We start from the raw sequence: 18,604 nt of genomic DNA, 5'->3' as shown, positions 1-18,604 counted from the left end.
AAAACTGGAAATAACCCAAACGCCCATCAAGAGGTGAACGGACAAATAGATGGTGGTATATCAATAGTAGAATTCTACTCAGCAATAGAAAGGAATGAACCACTGATATTATGCAACATGGATGAATCTCAAAATAATTATACTGAGTGGAGTTCCCTTAAGGTCTAGTGGTTAGGATTTGGAAAAAAAAAAAATTATGCTGAGAAAGACACCAGACCAAAAAGAATACATACAAGGTGTTAACATTTGTATAAAATCCTAGAAAAGGAAAGCTAATCCAAAGTGACAGAAGGAATTCCCTGGATGTCTGGTGGTTAGGACTCCATGCTTTCACTGCCAAGGGCCCAAGTTCAATCCCTGGTCGTGGAACTAAGATCCCACAAGCCGCAAGGCACAGACAAAACAAAAAACAAGAACAAAAAACCCCCACAGTGACAGAAAGCAGATCAGTGTTTGCTTGGGGAGAGCCAAGAGGGAGGGATTACAAAGGGGCATAAGAGAAGTTTCGGGTGTAATGGCTATGTTTATTATCTTGATTGTGGTGATTGTTTCACTGGTATATACATAAGTCAAAACTTACCAACGACATTATGATAATAACACTTTAGTTTATTATGCTCCAGTCACTGTTCTAACTACTTCTATGTGTATTAATGCACTTAATCCTCAGCACAATCCTGTGAGGTAGACGGTCACACACCTGGGTTCATACCAAAGTTGGCCTGGCTCCGAATGATTAACCACTACCCTCTGCTTCCTGCAGTGGGCAAAGTCAAGCTGTCTGCACGAGTGGATGCTACGACAGAACATATTTACTTCTCTTGCAACCGCAAGTAACAGAAAATAATGGTGGCTTCTTCCAGATCATAAAAATTAACCAGATGAAATTGCAAGGGAATGTTTGCTGATGGGAGGTCACTTGGAACAGTAATGAGATGGACAAATTTAAGACAAATAGGGCCTTGCATCTCATTCAAAGGGTACAAACACCCCATTTTTGCAAAGGCATAGACTGCAACTGAGTAGCAAAGAGTCACTGCAGAGTCAGAAGTAGTGAGGGTGGGCACTGTACCCAAGGTAGGTCTCTGGAAGTCTGCACCCTATTAGGACTGTCCTTCCAAGATGCAGATGGCTCCACACAGATAGGGCCCCTCTGTTTTTGTGTTTAAGAGACTTCCAATATACAGATTTTAATAGAGGGTCCACATAGCTTGCCTTTTCTTAACCCTTGTTTAGGGTTGCACATCTGAGAAAGGATGCAGGGGAGATAAAATTTTAAGAGGTACAAGGTCTGAAATGTCTTTATTCTATACCCACACTTGAGGGTATAAAATTCTGGCAGAAATCATTTCCCTTAGAATGTCAGAGGCATACACCATTGTCATCTAACTGTCAAGGTTGCTGTTGAGAAATCCAGTGCTATTCTTACTCCTGATCTTTTGTTTTCCCTCTCTAGAAACGTTTTAACATCTTCCCTTTAAACCTGGTGCTTTGATCATTCACAGTGATGGTCTTTGATGTAGGTTTCCCCCCAATCCATCTTGCTGGGCACTTGGTGTATCCTTTCAATCTGGAAACCTTCCTTTGATGTTTTTAAGTTTGGGGGTTTGTTTCTTGTCTTTTCTAACTGTAAAGAGAGTTCATCTTGGGGAAACAAGGGTTAAGAGAACCTGAGGAAAGTTTCATGATGGAAGCTGAGAGTCTGAATTAATTCAGACTTAGTGGGACAGGCCAGAGAAGCACGCGTTGCAGTTATACAGAGAGAAGCAGCTGATGTTTAAGAATTAGCACAGTTAGGGACTTCCCTGGTGGTCCAGTGGTTAGGAATCCACCTTCCAACGCAGGGGAAGTGGGTTCGATCCCTGGTCAGGGAACAAAGATCCCACATGCCACAGGGCAACTAAGCCTGCGAGCTACAGCTAATGGGCCCGCACACTCTGGAGCCCACGCCACAACTAGAGAGAAGCTGGTGCGACACAACGAAAGATCCTGCATGCTGCAATTAAGACCCCATGCAGCCATAAATAAATAAACAGAATTAGCACAGTTCAGAAAATGCAGTGATGACACTGATCAAAAGCGTGAAGATGGGGAGAAACAAGAGGCACTGTGAGCCTAGCTGTGGAGAGTGCTACTCTTGGACACATGTCTCCTGCACGTGGAGTTTCTGATGCAGGATGAACCTTCCACACCAGCTAAAGGTTTTCCCACACACCTTACACTCAAGGTTTCTCACCAGTGTGGCCACGCTCATGCTGAACCAGGGTGATTTTCTGATTGAACGCCTTCCCACACTCCTTACATTCAAAAGGTTTCTCCCCAGTGTGGATCCGCTGATGCTGAGTCAGGGCTGTGTTGGAGCTTAATCATTTCCCACACTCTTTACATTCACAGGGTTTCTCCCCAGTGTGCATTCGCTGATGGAGGATGAAACTTGAGCTAACAGCTGGAAGTTTTCCAACATTCGTCGCACTCATGGAGCTTCTCTCCAGTGTGGAACCTCTGGTGCTGGAGGAAGACGGGGCTGCAGCTGAAGGCCTTGCCGCACTCCCGACACTCATAAGGCTTTGCTCCAGTGTGGATTCTCTGATGCTGAATCAAGGCCATGTCCGAACTGAGACCTTTCCCACATTCTTTGCATTTAAATGGTTTCTTCCCAGTGTGGATTACCTGATGCCGGATAAGTAAGGAATTATAGCTGAAGTATTTTCCGCATTCTTTGCATTCAAAAGACTTTTCACCAGTGTGACATCTCTGATGTCTGTGGAAGTCTGCCATCCGAATGAAGCATCTGTCACATTTTCCACACTTATAAGATAGCTGACCGCTAGAAATTGTCTGATTTGTAGTGAGTTGTGTGCTAACACTAATGTATTTTCCCAGTTTCTCACACTTCTCCCCGCTCTCCACAGCACAGGCCTCCTGATACCTGGTTGACCCATCTGTGAAATCTCTCCTCTTTGACTTTGTCCTCTTAACCATCCCGTGGCTGTGCTGTTCTAGGTGGCTCCTGAAGCCAAAGTGCTGGGGAACATTCCCTGGCAGCCCTCCTAATGTCAGTCCGTGGGACTCTGCTTCTTTAGAAATGTGTTCTTTTGGCGTTGATTCTTCCTTGTCAGTTCTGGTCTCCCCGCCTGATATCATAAAAAGAAAATACAAGTGTCAGCCCCCAATATCACAAAAAGAAAATACTTATGCTAAAGAGGGAATAGGTTCAAGTGGTTCTGATTTGCCCTGAGTAAGGGGATATTTTCCAATATGTACACCAAATGATCAAAGACCACCACGCAGCAGAACCCCAAAAGTGGAACTCTGTGAAAGAGGCCAGGGAGGCCAGCAAGGCCAGGAGCATTCCTGTAAAGAGCGTGAAGACTGGAAAACAGCAGAGTCTGTTCACTAGGGCAGAAGGACCAATTGCTGTCTCCCAAGTGGATCGGATGGATCAGTGCAGATGTAAAGAAGTGATGAATGGAGAGCCCGAGGTGAGAGACGGCTGAGAGTGGAGAAGAAGGGGCAGTCGAGCAGCTCAAGTCCCACAAAAGGTCCCACGGGCTGAAATTCCTTAAGAGCTGCTTATTTTTTTAAATGTTATCCATGTCATAATCTTTGAGAGAGACCCAACCTCTGTCATCAAGTTGGCTCTAGTAAAGCAGCAGGCTCCTATGCAGTGGCTGAAGGGACCACGCAGGGCAAACACCACAGCATCCAGAAGGAAGGGGAAGACGTGCAGGCTTTCCTCTAAAAGAAAAGAACACTGGACATGTGAAGAACCCTTCCAAGAATGGACATCAGTCCTAGAGGCAACCACGTAACGATGGTTGTCCTTTTTCCTAAAACTCTATACAGGATGCACATACAGTCTAACACAACAATATGGAATGTGAAATCCTAAACTAACTAAAAAAGAAAAACTAATATAATCATCAGCACTGGGCCAGAGAAAAACCTCATGTGTTTACAAGCAAACTGTTTAGAAAATATTTTTTAACCCAGACAACCTGAAGTCTTGGGGTCATATCCAGAAAAGCACACAAGGCTGGAGCGGGGAGGCGGTGGGGAGCGATGTGCATTATTTTTTTTTAATATTTATTTATTTGGCAGCACCGGGTCTTAGTTGTGGCACGTGGGATCTTGGTTGCGGCGTGCGAGATCTTTTAGTTGCAGCATGCGGGATGTTTAGTTGTGGCATGCAAACTCTTAGTTGTGGCATGTGGGATCTAGTTCCCTGAGCAGGGATCAAACCCAGGCCCCCTGCATTGGGAGCACGGAGTCTTAGCCACTGGACCACGAGGGAAGTCCTGCAATGTGCATTATTAATGGACATTCTCTGTAAAGAGTCTGAAGAGCACAGGAAATTTTAACAGGCAGGGAATGGGTGAAGCAGAATAACAAAGGCAAAAAAAAAAAAATATATATATATATATATACATATATATATATACTATGTTGTTATTTCTAATTCTCATATCAATACCTCTCAAAATGAGGAAGCCATTCACCTTTCATTTACAAGTTTTGCTTCAAAAGTTCATCTATTAAAAAATACATATATATATATATATTTTTTAATATTTATTTATTTAGGCAGCACTGGGTCTTAGTTGCGGCACGGGGGATCTTCATTGCGTCATGCAGACTTCTTAGTTGCGGCATGCGGACTCTTAATTGCGGCATGCATGTGGGATCTAGTTCCCTGACCAGGGGTCTAACCGAGGCCCCCTGCATTGGGAGTGTGGAGTCTTACCCACTGGATCACCAGGGAGGTACCCATATATTTTTAAGTGTCCATGGAGGGAAGATGAAACAAGAACGGCAGGATATAGGTGGACTGTTGAGGTGAGGGGTACACTGGGTGCATTTGGCTGGTGTCTGCATATGTGTGAAAATTTCCATTATAAAAATAAATTTTTAATATTTGTTAAGTTAGTGTTTGGGAACACATACTTCAATTTCCCATACAAATAATGTACCCTATGCATACGTAGATTGCCAGGCAGGCCCCCAGAAGTCTATTTTCCTCATAAGGTGGCTGACATCCTGATCTTTGCAAAAACAAACTGATGGAAAAATAAAATGTTTCTACATGACAGGGATGATAAGAGCTGCTCAGACAGTGTCCCTTGGCAGGTGGTGAGGTGGAGAGGCAAATGTGAGCACGCAAAGAAATCTTGCAGCCACACCCTTCTTGGGAGAGAAGGGCCCTTCCTCACTTGAGGGAGGCAACCACTATAAATGCAGAACATCACATGTAACGATTCCAGAGGAATGAAAACAGTCTCACAAGAGAAGAAACACTGTGCATATTGAAATGTGAAAACAAGAAAGCAGGCTAAGCAAAAAAGGTAGGGTCTCATACTCACCTGGACAGACTCCTCTGAGGGCCTCCCTGCCCACGGGTTCCCAGGGATCAAGGCCCCATGGCAGTTCCCCTCACTCCAGCTGAGAAACCAGAACAGGTCTGGTGAACGAAAAAACTGCCCAGGGAGAAAGACACAGGAAAACAAAGGTAGAGGGAATTATGAAGCAAGGTCACCTCTCAGCCCTCTTTTTGTCCAGTGAGCCAGGTGGGGAGAAACAAAGTGAAGTCAGCCTGTGCATCTTAGAGGACAGAAAGTTCCCACAAAGCAGGGCAGAGTCTTGGAATAATCCTCTACTCAAGTCCCAAATATTCAGAGAACTTGAAGACGGAGGCAAAGGCTCTGGTGAGCTCCTGACAGCTCTTCATTTCCCTCCATGCATGGGGCAGAGTCCCTCCCAGGGTTAGAGGATAGTGATTTCAAAACCTGGGAACCCAGGGCTCTCCCAACCCAGTAGCCTCTGGGGAGCTCAGCCTCCAGAGCAACTGCCCACAAGGGTTATTAGAGACCCCACAAAGTCAAAGGAAGAAAGAAGGCAGGATGCTCAAAGGGCAGAGGCAGAGAGCAGGGAGAAAAGATATCTCACCCAGGGAAGCCACATGTGCATAATTCTCCAGCATCACCTCCCTGTACAAGGCCCTCTGCACAGGATCCAGGATGACCCATTCATTCTGGGTGAAGTACACAGTCACATCCTCAAAGGTCACTGGCTCCTGAAACAAGAGGTTCTTGCTCCAGCCCTGTGTGAGGGCAGAGGAGCCTAAGTAAAGGGAGAGACTCACAGGGGCTGGTGTTATTGCCGAGGACAGCTGTCCAGTGCTCAAGCCCCCTACACCCCTCTCCGCAGGGGCCAGCCCTCAGCCAGCATTGCCCTCATCAATAGGGGAACCCTAGACTCACTGCATCCCTTGTGGTCATCCCCAGCGAACAGCCCTTCCTTCACAGGCTGATCTCTGTATCGACTCTGCTGTGTCCTGCCCCGTGTGCCTATGGGTCCCTCTGGCTCCTCTCCCCTACGTGGGTTTTGTGTGAACATGCACAGGGGAAATCTGTATAAACACAGCCCACAGAACTTTTGTACTGATCTCTACTCCCTCCCTAATCCCACTAAGGTCACTGGAACACAAAGGCCCAACAGGAGAAGAGTCAAATCAGACTAGAGGTATTAACAGAATTTTGAAAGGCAGAGAAAGGATAAATGGTAACTGACACAGAAGAGAAGGGAAAGCTGAATCTTAACTGCTGGTGCAGGAGGAAGCAAACAAAAAAGAGCCTGATTCACACCATAGAACAAAGGATGAGCTCTGGATATTTTTAAAGTGTGAACTGCTTTTTTGTAACTTGGTAAAATATTCTTTTTTCTTTGAGTTTTTATTTATTTAAAAGGAAGTTTGTTTTTTGTTTTGGGTTTTTTTTTTTGTTTGTTTTCTGATTGAAGTATAGTTGATTTATAACTTGGTAACACATTCTGTTTCAAAGCACCAGGGAGGAGAGAGGACCCCCAGAGTATATAGGGAATGAATGAAAAATACCTACACAAAAGCACATCACTGAGAAGCCTCAGAAAAAGAGACTTAAAAAAAGATCCTAAAGGCTTTCAGAGAAGGAAAACAACACACACATGAAGACTTGGGAGTCGAGATGGCAAAGTAAAAGGAGTCATGTTTTTTAAATGCTGAGGAAAAACTTGCACTTCTTATCTAGATGTTGTCAAAGGGAACAGATTTATCCTCCTGCCTGAACCAAAATAAGACAAGTTACATAAAACAATGGTTTTCAAGATACTGGGTATGAGGCAATGAAGGACACCAATTCCTGAGAGATGGGAAGCAGAGAGGTGAGCCCTGGGATTCTACAAAAACACTACTAGAATTGCTTTATCCAAGCAAAGACTTTTTCAATCTTGTGGACAGAAGTGAAAAGGGTCTTCCTTGTATGCTGTGATGCAGATTTCCACTTTTTAGTGCATTTCCATTTTTCAGCCCAAACTGCCAAATCTATCCCAATCAATTCCCCACACTCACTTATTTTTTCCATCTTGATTATGTCTTAGTTTGGGAATTCTCATTTCTCCACTCCCCTTAACTCCTCCCCTTCCCCAAACACACCCGACAATGACAGATGCACAACGGAAGCCACAGGCCTGGACCTGGATCTGGATGCAGAGCTGACACCTGCTCTCTTGACATCAAAAGGGTGAGAGGGCAGGGAAGGGGAGCCACAGAGGCTGAAAGGATGCTCACTCACTGGGCGCCAGGTGATCTGGAGCATGGCAGGCGTCTCTGCTTCGCACACTGCCCTCCAGGTCCTGAGATGTGACACTGAAAGGAAAATACAGAGGCACGGGTAAGAGTGATGCTGCCTCGCACCCTGCAAATACCTTCTGTCCGCCTCGGCCCCTTTCCATTCCGCTACCCCCTCACCACAAAGGCAAAGGGTTTGGAGAACCCGGTACTACACCCGGGGAAAGCGAATCTGTTACCCGGACACCGGCACCCGCATCCCAGGAAGCCACTAACCCCGCACAGTGCAAGCGAAGAGAAAGCATGGGACTGCAGCCAGCCTCTGGGAAAGCTTCCAACAGGTTCAGTGGTAAGTGCGGTAACCGTCTCCCCTCCTCTCTAGGAACCCGGGAAGTTTCCCATCTCTGTGGCTCCCTATCGCAGCCGCAGCCGTCCAGTCCCTACTTCGGGAGATGGCAAAGGACAGAGCTGCTGGCCGGAGGCTCGGGTCCCGCAGCGCCCCCATTCGGTAGCTCCTCCGGGGAATGTAGGCCGGCTGGCTCAAGCCACAGAATGGTTTCAATCCTGGGAATTACCCAGGGTTCTCTGGCGTTCACTACTTCTGGTTGCCCTTCCAGGTACTGAGGGGACCATTGATCCACATGTGCCCAAGAGGCCTGGGTTCTGTGGCTACACCAATGTGGGAGGATTGGAAATTGGAAGAGTGGAGCCCATCACTTCAACCACCAGATGTGTATGGGTTGAGAGCATAGAGCACCTGGTCCAAAAACCTGGCCGCTGTACCACTTACTAGCTGTGGGACCAGCAGCAAGTTGCCTTGCCTGTTTCATTGTTAAATGGGTATGATGGTGGTACCAACCACAAAGGGCTGTTGAAGGATAATAATTAAATGAATTCATGGATTGACAAAGTGTTTACAGTAGTGCCTGGCACGTAATAAGTGCTTACAAGTTTGTGTTGTTTATAGAGATACAAGTGCTGCTTGGGCTCCAGTGTGTGACACAGTGTAGGGAAACAGCTATTAACATTTAGCCTTAGAGCCCTTTCCCACCATATACCCGGATGTGTGTTCCAGGCCCAACCTGGAGAAATTCAGTGCTTCTACCCAGAAAGGTTTTAATTACAAAGGCATCTTCAATTAGTTCAACTACATGACAGAGGGCCTGCACAGTAACAGGAATGGCTTCTCTTCTGTGACCACAGGTGCTACAGTATCCAGAGACTTTCCTCTGCTGTCTCAAATGCCCAATGATGGGGGCCTTTCACGCACCGTGTAACCAGTCTCCTGCACTGAGGCATCTGCTGCACATTGCTCCAGCCCAGCTCTCTTTTGTAACTACACATATAGATATTGAAACCAAATAGAATCATCTAGACAGTAACCGCAATCCAAAAGGAAGAACTAATATTTTTAAAATACATTAAACAAATGTATTACTTTGTTGCAATCAATTCATATTCATTAATTAAACTTCCTTGCACTAGTCACTTAAATGGTCTTTATATAATAGCTAAGATTTATGGGAGCTTAATAGGTGCTAGAAACTGTGCTAAGGCTTTATAAGCATCATCGCTTTTCATTTTCACTTCTGAGATTGGTACTGTTACGTTCCTCATTTTACAACTGAGGAAACTGAAGCCAAAGAGGTTTAGAAGTAATCCGAGGCCACACAGCTAGAAAAGCCCATTAACCAATACCCGTGCAGTTTCTCCTGGGAGCTGGGAAGCATTTTAAACACCATGGAAACATGACACGGAATTCTCTGGCTCCACACCCCACAGCCTCTGATGAACTACTCAGTCCTCCTTTATTTCCCCAATAATTGTCGGAACTGCCTAATGTCATTGGTTTTGCAGTCCTCCTCCTGCCCCTCCTAGATTCATGCTCTACTCATCTAGCATCCCCAGGGTGTCTTCCAAATTCTTCTAAGTTCCATGGCCTCCAAGGACAGTTGCAAACTACTGGCACAGGAGACCTGCCTCTTGGTAGACTTCATCTGTAGAAACTGATCTGGATTTGTAGCTCCCAGAAAATTTTACTGGAGTGCTTCCAACTCATGCAATTAAATGGATCTTCTGAAAATCATGTCCTCTCTGTAGACAAAGCTATCTCCCACTGGGGATAATCTCATCTCACCTCAAACCACTTTTCCCCAAACACACCCTCACCCGCACAGACACACATCCACAGCTGCCTGGCAAAGGGGAACCCAAGTCAGGCCCGAGTCTGGCATAGACTTCTCTGAGAGCTGATCTAAGAAAAGCTGTCAGGAAGCCGGCTCACCTGGGACCACGCTGTCTGAAGCATGGCTGCCATCCCCTGGCTTCCTGCACTGCTCTCTGATTTGGGAAGAGGAAGAGTCTCAGATCTAAGGAGAAAAGAGCTCCAAGGGAAACTGCCCCTCTCTCGCAGCCCGTACGTGCATTACTCCCCTTCACATCTCTCACCACCATCCCTGGGCTCCCTTAACTCTTAGGACAATGACTGCCCTACCACTCCATGGCAGCCCGGCCCCTCCCCTCACCCACAGAGCTATAACTGCTCCATCCACTTGCTGGCAAGCCACAAGGCTTCTCAAAATATGCCACAACACTACATTATCCAGAACTGAGTCTCGGCTAGAGGAGAATCCTGGCCTCAGTGACTGCTTGGGTTGGAACAGAAAATTTTTACTGAATATGTCCTGTGACCCCGACCAGTGACAAAGATTCTGTCCTTGACCAGACTCTTGGCAGGCTCCCCTGAGCCCCTTCTCCGCTAGGCCTTCAAACCCTGGCCTATGAAGACATGAACAAGACGTTAACATCATCTCTAACAGTTCAAGGCCACATCCCTAGGATGACCCTACTCCCTCTTAGAGAGTCTGCTTGAGAAAATTCAAGGTTGTCTAAAGAATATAGTGCTTGTTCCACCCAACTCCTGAAGATAGGGCCTCTGTCTCCCAGTCTCTGTGGGAGGGGGTAGGAGCCTAACTTCCATGAGCGCCAGTTAGCAAACCCAGACGGGTTTCACTTGACTTCCCTGCTTTACTGAGTCTCCACTTGCCCCCTCTCTACTCTCTCATTCTCCCTTTCAAAGACCGGGTCACCTCTGTACAAGTCGAAGCTGAGATCAGTTCACCCTGGACACTTTGACACGATGACCAAGAGAGCTCTCCTCTGGAGAGAAAGGGGGCACCTGGACCGAGAGGGGCTACAGCACAAAATGCTGGTGGAGGCTTGGCAGCGGGTCAAAACAGGAAAAAGAGATGCTCAAGTGGACCGGTGGGTGATGCTGGGCGCACGCCCGCTCGGAGCGGCTGGAAGCAGGCGACGCCATCTCCAGCCGCCAACGAAGAAGGCGGGCACAGAACGCCCTTCGGAGGAAGACGAACGAACACGCCACCGCGGGCAGGGGCGCGGGCCTCTTCGGCCAGGCTCTTCCAGGTCACGGCTCTCAAGCCAGCCAAGACAACGAATGCGCCGAGCCACCTCGCCTCCGAGGCCGGGATCACCCCGGCGGACGGTTAGCACAACTGTCCACTCTCCCGCCGGAGAGCGGGCTCCCCCAGCCAGCGCCGAGGCGGAAGGACGGTGGGAGCCCACCGTCCGCTCTAGGAAGCCCGGAGGTTTCCTCTCGGTGGTGCCGGTCCAGGGCGCTTACGTGACCCTCCCGCTTCGCCGGGCCCTATCTCCGCAAGTTGGAGATGACCAGTGGCGGCAGCGACGGCCTTGTGGCAAACCTGCCTGCCTAGATCTCAGCGGCTGGCTGCAGATGGGGCCGCAGCAGGGCTGGTGCAACTGTGATCGAAAAGCGGGGATTCTTGGCCTTCAGGATGTGACATCATATATGGAAACAAATGTTTGTATCTCTTCTTAATCCCTCCCTATTCCTGGGACACAGTCCAAGGGTGGACTGGTAAAGATTAACCTAACAGTCTGAAGTTGGCTCAATCGCTGTTCCTTCTAACTTGTTAACAAGGCAAAATTTCACATACTAAGTGCTAACTTTCCCGGATTAGGCTAGAAACTAGAGAATTAGCTCGATTTCACACTATAAATGCTGAGGACTGTCAGCGGAGCGCATTACAATTTAAACTGAACCGTAGGAGCAGACAGAAGTTTGCCTCACAGCTTGCCTAATCTCTGTTATGTGTAGGGTACAGGGAGTGCACAGAATGCGATCTCCCTGAAGATGCTGCTTAGAAGTCTCAGCTTGGCGGGATGAGGGCAGGGGCGGGGGCGGGGCAGTTAAGGGAGATGCAGGGAATACCCTGCTGGAGGCTTATTCCTTCAGGAGGTGTGGCAGTGGTAGCTAGATTAAGGGAGAAATCACGCAGCCATATTGTTTTTCTGATCAACAACCCAGCTTCCACTTTGGAGTGACTGTGAACAGAGAAGGAAAAGTGGGAGAACTATAACCAGAAGTGAACTAGATGGAGAGCTATAACCAGGGAGCCAACCTTGCCACTGCTGGGTCAACTACACACATACACCCCAAAGGAAAAGGCCCAAGAATCACCCTCACTCAACCCATGGCCAGAAGTACCTGTCTACCCCAAACACAGAGCACAGAGGAAATCAGAAGGGTTATCACTTCACATAACCCCACCAGCAAATCCACCCCCAAACCAGCCAGTCACAAGCCAACAACAAACGAAAGTCTCAATGCACAGACCGAGCTTACTGTGAGCCAGGAAACGTTAATGGAGGATGATCAACACATCCAATGGAAGACTATCAAAGATAAATTGCCCAGGGCTTCCCTGGTGGCCCAGTGGTTGAGAGTCCGCCTGCCGATGCAGGGGACACGGGTTCGTGCCCCGGTCTGGGAAGATCCCACATGCTGCGGAGCGGCTGGGCCCGTGAGCCGTGGCCGCTGAGCCTGCGCGTCCGGAGCCTGTGCTCCGCAACGGGAGAGGCTACAGCAGTGAGAGGACCGCGTACCGCAAAAAAAAAAAAAAAAAAAAGATAAATTGCCCAAAGATTCCAGGCTGTAGGGAAAAAAATATCCTTAAGTTATCTTCGTTGCCAGGAGACATAGAGCAATAGAAATGAGGGAAAAGATTGTAATCGAAGTCAGCAACAGATACCTTTTGGATATTTGCCCCCTTACCACAGGGTGGGGCCCCAGCAGCCTCGTTACACTGTATGAACCACCCCCCCAACCCCCCACCAGAGGAGAGTAGGCCAGAAGTGAACACCGAAACTGGGCAATTCAGACTCTCCTAGGAATTTGGAATTAAGTCTGGGAGAGTCTCAATTCGGGCTGGTCCCTGGAGTGGAGTTGTAAACTGTGGGACCTGTGGCAACTTCTGCCTTGTGCCTGGGGATGAAGAAAATAGGAATTCCAAGAGGGGAGAGGAGATGGGAAGCGAGGAGCCTGCTGACACTCAGCCCGACTGTGCCGCCTGTGGTTCTGATTGCTTGGGTTTCCAGCCCCCGGACCTCCTGGCTGCAATCTTGCCCTTGGATGTCAGGATGCACACAGGAGTCCTTATAATAAATTAAGTATATTTTAGTTAATTCAAGTAGGTGTCTGCTATTCTGAAACAGAGTCCTACATAACGTACTAAGCCAAGTCACTGGTAAAGGTAAAAGTCTCAAAACTGAATTAACTCAGGTAAAATGACACCCACATACCTTTCCAGAGGGAAGCAGGCAGTCCTCATGCAAATTGGGGGGCGTGGGGCAGTCAGCTGGTTATAATGTTATTTCACTTTCAGAGAAAATAGAAACTCCTGAAAGAATACTAAGTTATTTTTTTTTAATTTATTTAATTTACTTTTGGCTGCATTGGGTCTTCATTGCTGTGCATGGGCTTTCTCTAGTTGCGGTGAGGTCTACTCTTCGTTGCGCTGTGCGTGTTTCTCAGTGTGGTGACTTCTCTTGTTGTGGAGCATGGGCTTTAGGCATGCAGCCTCAGTAGTTGTGGTGCACGGGCTTAGTTGCTCTGCGGCATGTGGGATCTTCCCGGACCAGGGCTCGAACCTGTGTCCCCTGCATTGGCAGACGGATTCTTAACCACTACACCACCAGGGAAGCCCCAGAACACTAAGTTATGTGTGAGTTTATTTTTACATGTGTCCTTTCTGTGAGCTACATTATGGCCCTTTTCAAAAAAACTCCTGAGTGTCTAATTAAGTGCCAGACACCTGGCAATGCTGGTCCCTGCATCAGAAAGGACAGCATGTCGCTCACCTTTCAGCACCTAGTAGGTGCTGTGGAGGCTGTGTGATAACATTCAATTAACAACAGGAAAAAGCTCTAAATGCCTGTTGAATTAATGAATAAAGGAAGAAATAAATGAGAAAATAAAAGTCACCAAAGTCAGAAACCCATAAATCTCTTTGTTGTGAGCACTCAAAAGCCACTTTCAGCCCAGAGCAGATCTGTTTACTTTTCCCTCACTCCTTGCTTTCTTCTCATGGTATAATCTGCTCCCTTCCAAACTATATTTAGAAGTTCCCCTTTTCTGAAGTCTGGCTAGTTTAGAGTCTCTCACCCCCACCCTTCCTTGCTATAATCCTCCCAGGTGCCCTTCCTTGCTATAATCCTCCCAGGAGCCCCTTCCTGTTTAATGGTGTTTTAGGAAAATAAATAGGACAAAATTTACATAGTTACACACATATATATACACATACATACATATACACACATATTACATATATATTATGTTTTTGACACACACACATATACACACATATATATGTGTGCATGTGTCAGAAATATGTATGATAAAGAAACCACAGTTATTGTCATTTTCCTATATTTTGATTGCTTTTCTTAACAATGATTCTGGATGAGGCATCTTTGCATATTCTGGAAGCTCTGACCACAGCTGGGTAAGTAAGTTTGGTTTCTGCCTTTTAGTCCCCTGAATTCTATGTATTGCACAAACTTTATCAAGGAATGAAAATAAAGAAAATATCCTTAACATCCTGCCAACCTTTTAACTTTCTCCCTGTGCTGAGGGAGCTTTTTGGGGTAATAGAACTTTTCTGTATCTTGGTTACACAAATGTATTCAGTTGTCAAAACTCACCAAACTGTATACTTTAAAAGGGTGAATTTTACTGTCTATAAAGTATATCTCAATAAGCCTGACCAAAACCAAAACCAAAACCATCTTTCTTTGCCCTCCCTTAGAGACAATTTTATGGTGTTATAATGACAATGTATGTATCCTTTCCTTAGTACTTATCCCCATGTAATTATTTAAAGTACCCTTCCACGTCACTACACTGTCCTGAAGCAGTGATTCTGAGAAAGGGCAGGGCCTCTAACCACTGGATGGACAGTGTGGCCAAGCCAGTGAGATCATAACATCTGGTAAGATTAGCGTCCTTTAAACTCTTCTTTTTGGTGTTACCAAAGTCGTTCATTAGGAAATTAATTCAAAAGCACCACCCCTCACAAATGAATGATAGGGGACATGGAGTAGGTGTGATAACAGGCTGAGGCACGTATGGTAACTGATCAGGAATGAGCTCTCTTCTAAGGCAGGAGCTACAGCAAGTCACTGTTGGGTTTCTCTTCTCCTTCCCTCTGGTGTTCCCCAGAGTGATGCCAACAGCATCACCCCATGTATAATTTAGATATACACCCAGGCACCTGCCCTCAATTGCACAAGCCCAAGTCACTTTTTGTACCTACATAGTTGAGTGGGCACTAAAAGTAAACAATGATATGGATGGGAACAGCAGAGAAACCCAAACAGAAAAAGCACATCCCCTTTCAATCATATTCTTGTCACTGATTATTTCCTTGCACTATAGCTTAGTTACACAAGATCCTCATAATGGTCATTATCAAGGTAATAGATAATCCAAGGCTCAGATTCCCCACAATGAAATTTGCTACTGGCCCCACCAAATGGTGCTCCTTAAATACTGAAGGTAATCATTGGATACTTTTTCTGATTACTTCCTCCCACAGACTCTGCGTTTTCCCTACTTGTTGAATTACTATGGCTCATCTCATTGTAATGACATCCCCCTAAAGCCCAAAATGTTCTGCCAACTCTTCCAACTCTAGTAGCCCCAGAAGGCAGGAGCAGACTGATGGTAGGTCAAAACTGGGCATGATAAAGAGCAAATACTACAGGGAGTTCCCTGGTGGGCTAGGGGTTAGGATTCCCGGCTTTCACTGCTGTGGCCTAGGTTCAATCCCTGGTCAGGGAACTGAGATCCTGCAAACTGTGAGGCATGCCCCCCACCAAAAAAATATATATATATACTACCGTTTGCTACCCGGGGGATAGAAGAGGGTAATCAAACACGGTCCTTAAGCATGAAACTTAAATGGAGCTGGGAAAACAATAACGATTTACTTATGGAAGACCAGAAGAGTATCATTAAAGACATGACCAGGAGACCAGAGGAAAGTCTGCTACCCTAGGGAAAATGGAGTTGAGAACATGAGGGAGCTCAGGGGGAATGAGATAAAGGGTTCAGGCTATGAGGGGATGACTTCCCAGGAGAAGCAAGATCCTGAAAGAAATGCATGATTTGGACAGGTGAAGACTTGGCCATTTCAGATGAGGGGAGCAGCATGAAGAGAGGCACAGAGGGAGGAAGCAGCACTGCACGTGGAGAAGACGGGGGAGACCCTGGCATGGCTGGGGCAGGGCTCGCATGTTGGGGAGGCGGAGGGGAGAGCACTGAAGTGGGGCAGTGGGGCTTAACCAGGGACCGCTCTGTAACTTGGGCAGGTTTCTTCCTAGTATGCAGTTTCTGATGCTGAATGAAACTTGCGCTCCATTTGAAAGATTTCCCGCACACCTTACACTCGTAAGGTTTCTCCCCAGTGTGAACTCGCTGGTGCTGAACCAGGGTGATTTTCTGATTGAACGCCTTCCCACACTCCTGGCATTCATAAGGTTTCTCCCCGGTGTGGATTCTCTGATGTATTATAAAGCGTGAGCTACAACTGAAAGTTTTCCAACATTCATGACACTTATAGAGTTTTTCCCCAGTGTGGAACCTCTGGTGTTGGAGAAATACCGAACTCCGGCGGAAAGCCTTGCCGCACTCTTTACATTTGTAAGGTTTCTCCCCAGTGTGGATTCTCTGATGCTGAATCAGGACTGAATTCAAGCTGAAGCTTTTCCCACACTCCTTACATTCGTATGGCTTCTCCCCAGTGTGGATTCGCTCATGGATGACGCAGTCATAGCTACACTGAAAGGCCTTCCCACATTCCTTACATTTAAAGGGTTTCTCCCCAGTGTGGATTCGATGATGCCGGATAAGTTTTGAGTTGTAGCTGAAGGTTTTCCCACAGTCCCTACATTCATAGGGTTTCTCTCCCCCATGGAGTTTCTGATGCTGAAGGAGGTGGGAGCTTTGACTGAAGGCTTGTCCACATTCCTGGCACGGGTACGGTTTCTCCCCAGTGTGGATTTTCTGGTGCCGTGACAGTTTTGAGCTATATCTGAAGGCTTTCCCACATTCTTTGCATTTGTAGGGCTTCTCATTCGTGTGAATTCTCTGATGCTGGTGAAGGTCTGAACGTTGGTTGAAATATCTGCCACACTCACCACATTTATAAAATACCTGTTCTCTACGGAGGCCCTGCTTTGCAATGAGATGTGTGTGGACACCACATCTTCCTTCCAGTTGTCTGGCTATCTCTTCTCTTTCAACAGTGGAAGATGTATGATCCTGGACTGGCAAATCTGTGAAATCGCCATTCTTTGAGTTTGTTTTCTTCCCCGTGTCATACAGTTTCAGCTTCTCTAAGCTGTTCTCAAAGTGAGGGTGCTGGGGAACATCCACCAGCAGTACCTCCATTATCGGTTTGTGTGACTCTGGTCCTTTAGAAATGCTCAGCTCTGGAGTTTGCCTTCCATTCTCAGTCTTGGTTTTACAACCTAGCATGATAAAAAGAAAACATAATATAATTGAATCACATTGCTGTACACTTGAAACTAACACAACACTGTTAATCAACTATACTCCAATATAAAGTAAAAATTAAAATAAATAAATACACACACACACACAGATAAAGTGAAGGGACGGAAAAAGATATTCCATGCAAGTGGAAACAAAAAGAAAGCTGGAGTAGCAATACTCATACCAGCTGGAGTAGCAATACTCATACCAGAGAGAATATAGTTTAAAACAAAGACTGTGACAAAAAAACAAAGAAGGGCATTACATAAAGATAAAGGTATCAAAGAAAAAAAAAAGGAAAAGAAAAAAGAAAACATAACAGTCACTTATTTATGCTAGAAGGAGAAAGGGATTAAGCAGTACTAGCTTTCCCAGGACATATATACTTTTTGGAGGGAGACATAGCCTCCTGATGGTGCCCTGAAGGAACAGTTAAAAACACTGGAGGTGGGGCTTCCCTGGTGGTGCAGTGGTTGAGAGTCCGCCTGCCGATGCAGGGGACACGGGTTCGTGTCCCGGTCCGGGAAGATCCCACATGCCGCGGAGTGGCTAGGCCCGTGAGCCATGGCCGCTGAGCCTGTGCGTCTGGAGCCTGTGCTCCACAATGGGAGAGGCTACAACAGTGAGAGGCCCACGTACAGAAAAAAAAAAAAAAAAAAAAAAATACTGGAGGTGGAGAAGGAAAGCAATGCCATTAAGACAACAAAACCAGTGCAGACAGCAGAAACTATTAATGGAGACGAATGGAAGAAGAAAAATGGGAATGGGGTGGAGAAATTGCTGGAATAGAAAGGAATTAAGAAAAGTAGAGGGAGGGAATTCCCTGGTGGTTCAGTAGTTAGGACTCAGTGCTTTCACTGCTGTGGGCCTGGGTTCAATCCCTGGTTGGGGAACTAAGATCCTGCAAGCCACACAGAGCAGCCAAAAAAAAAAAAGGGAAAGCAGAGGGAGCTGAGGTAGAGGAAGGAGATCTCTGAATTACAGCAAAGAGAGCTGGGTAAGCAGCTCTCATGCCACACAGCGTCCAGAGGGCTGGGAGATGCTGTCCACAACAGTGGATCTCAAGGCCCTGTCAAGGCAAGAAACTCCAAATGCTTTAGAGTATTCTGTAATCTTTAAGGAGATGT

The 18,604-nt window shown here is 46.6% G+C and overlaps 1 protein-coding gene across 1 annotated transcript; it reads right to left on the bottom strand.

The window, feature by feature from the left end:
• Positions 1-2,131: 2,131 nt before the first annotated feature.
• LOC136129568 (zinc finger protein 345-like) lies at positions 2,132-17,372 on the bottom strand. Its single transcript, XM_065885925.1, is given in 4 exon segments — positions 2,132-2,225; positions 2,227-2,441; positions 2,443-2,771; positions 16,331-17,372. Coding segments are annotated over 4 exon segments (1,680 nt in total).
• Positions 17,373-18,604: the final 1,232 nt, after the last annotated feature.

The sequence above is a fragment of the Phocoena phocoena genome, chromosome 10, assembly GCF_963924675.1.
Source record: "Phocoena phocoena chromosome 10, mPhoPho1.1, whole genome shotgun sequence".
Lineage (NCBI taxonomy): Eukaryota > Metazoa > Chordata > Mammalia > Artiodactyla > Phocoenidae > Phocoena > Phocoena phocoena.
Note: the sequence above shows the minus strand (reverse complement) of the source record. Positions and strands in the feature narration are given on the sequence as shown.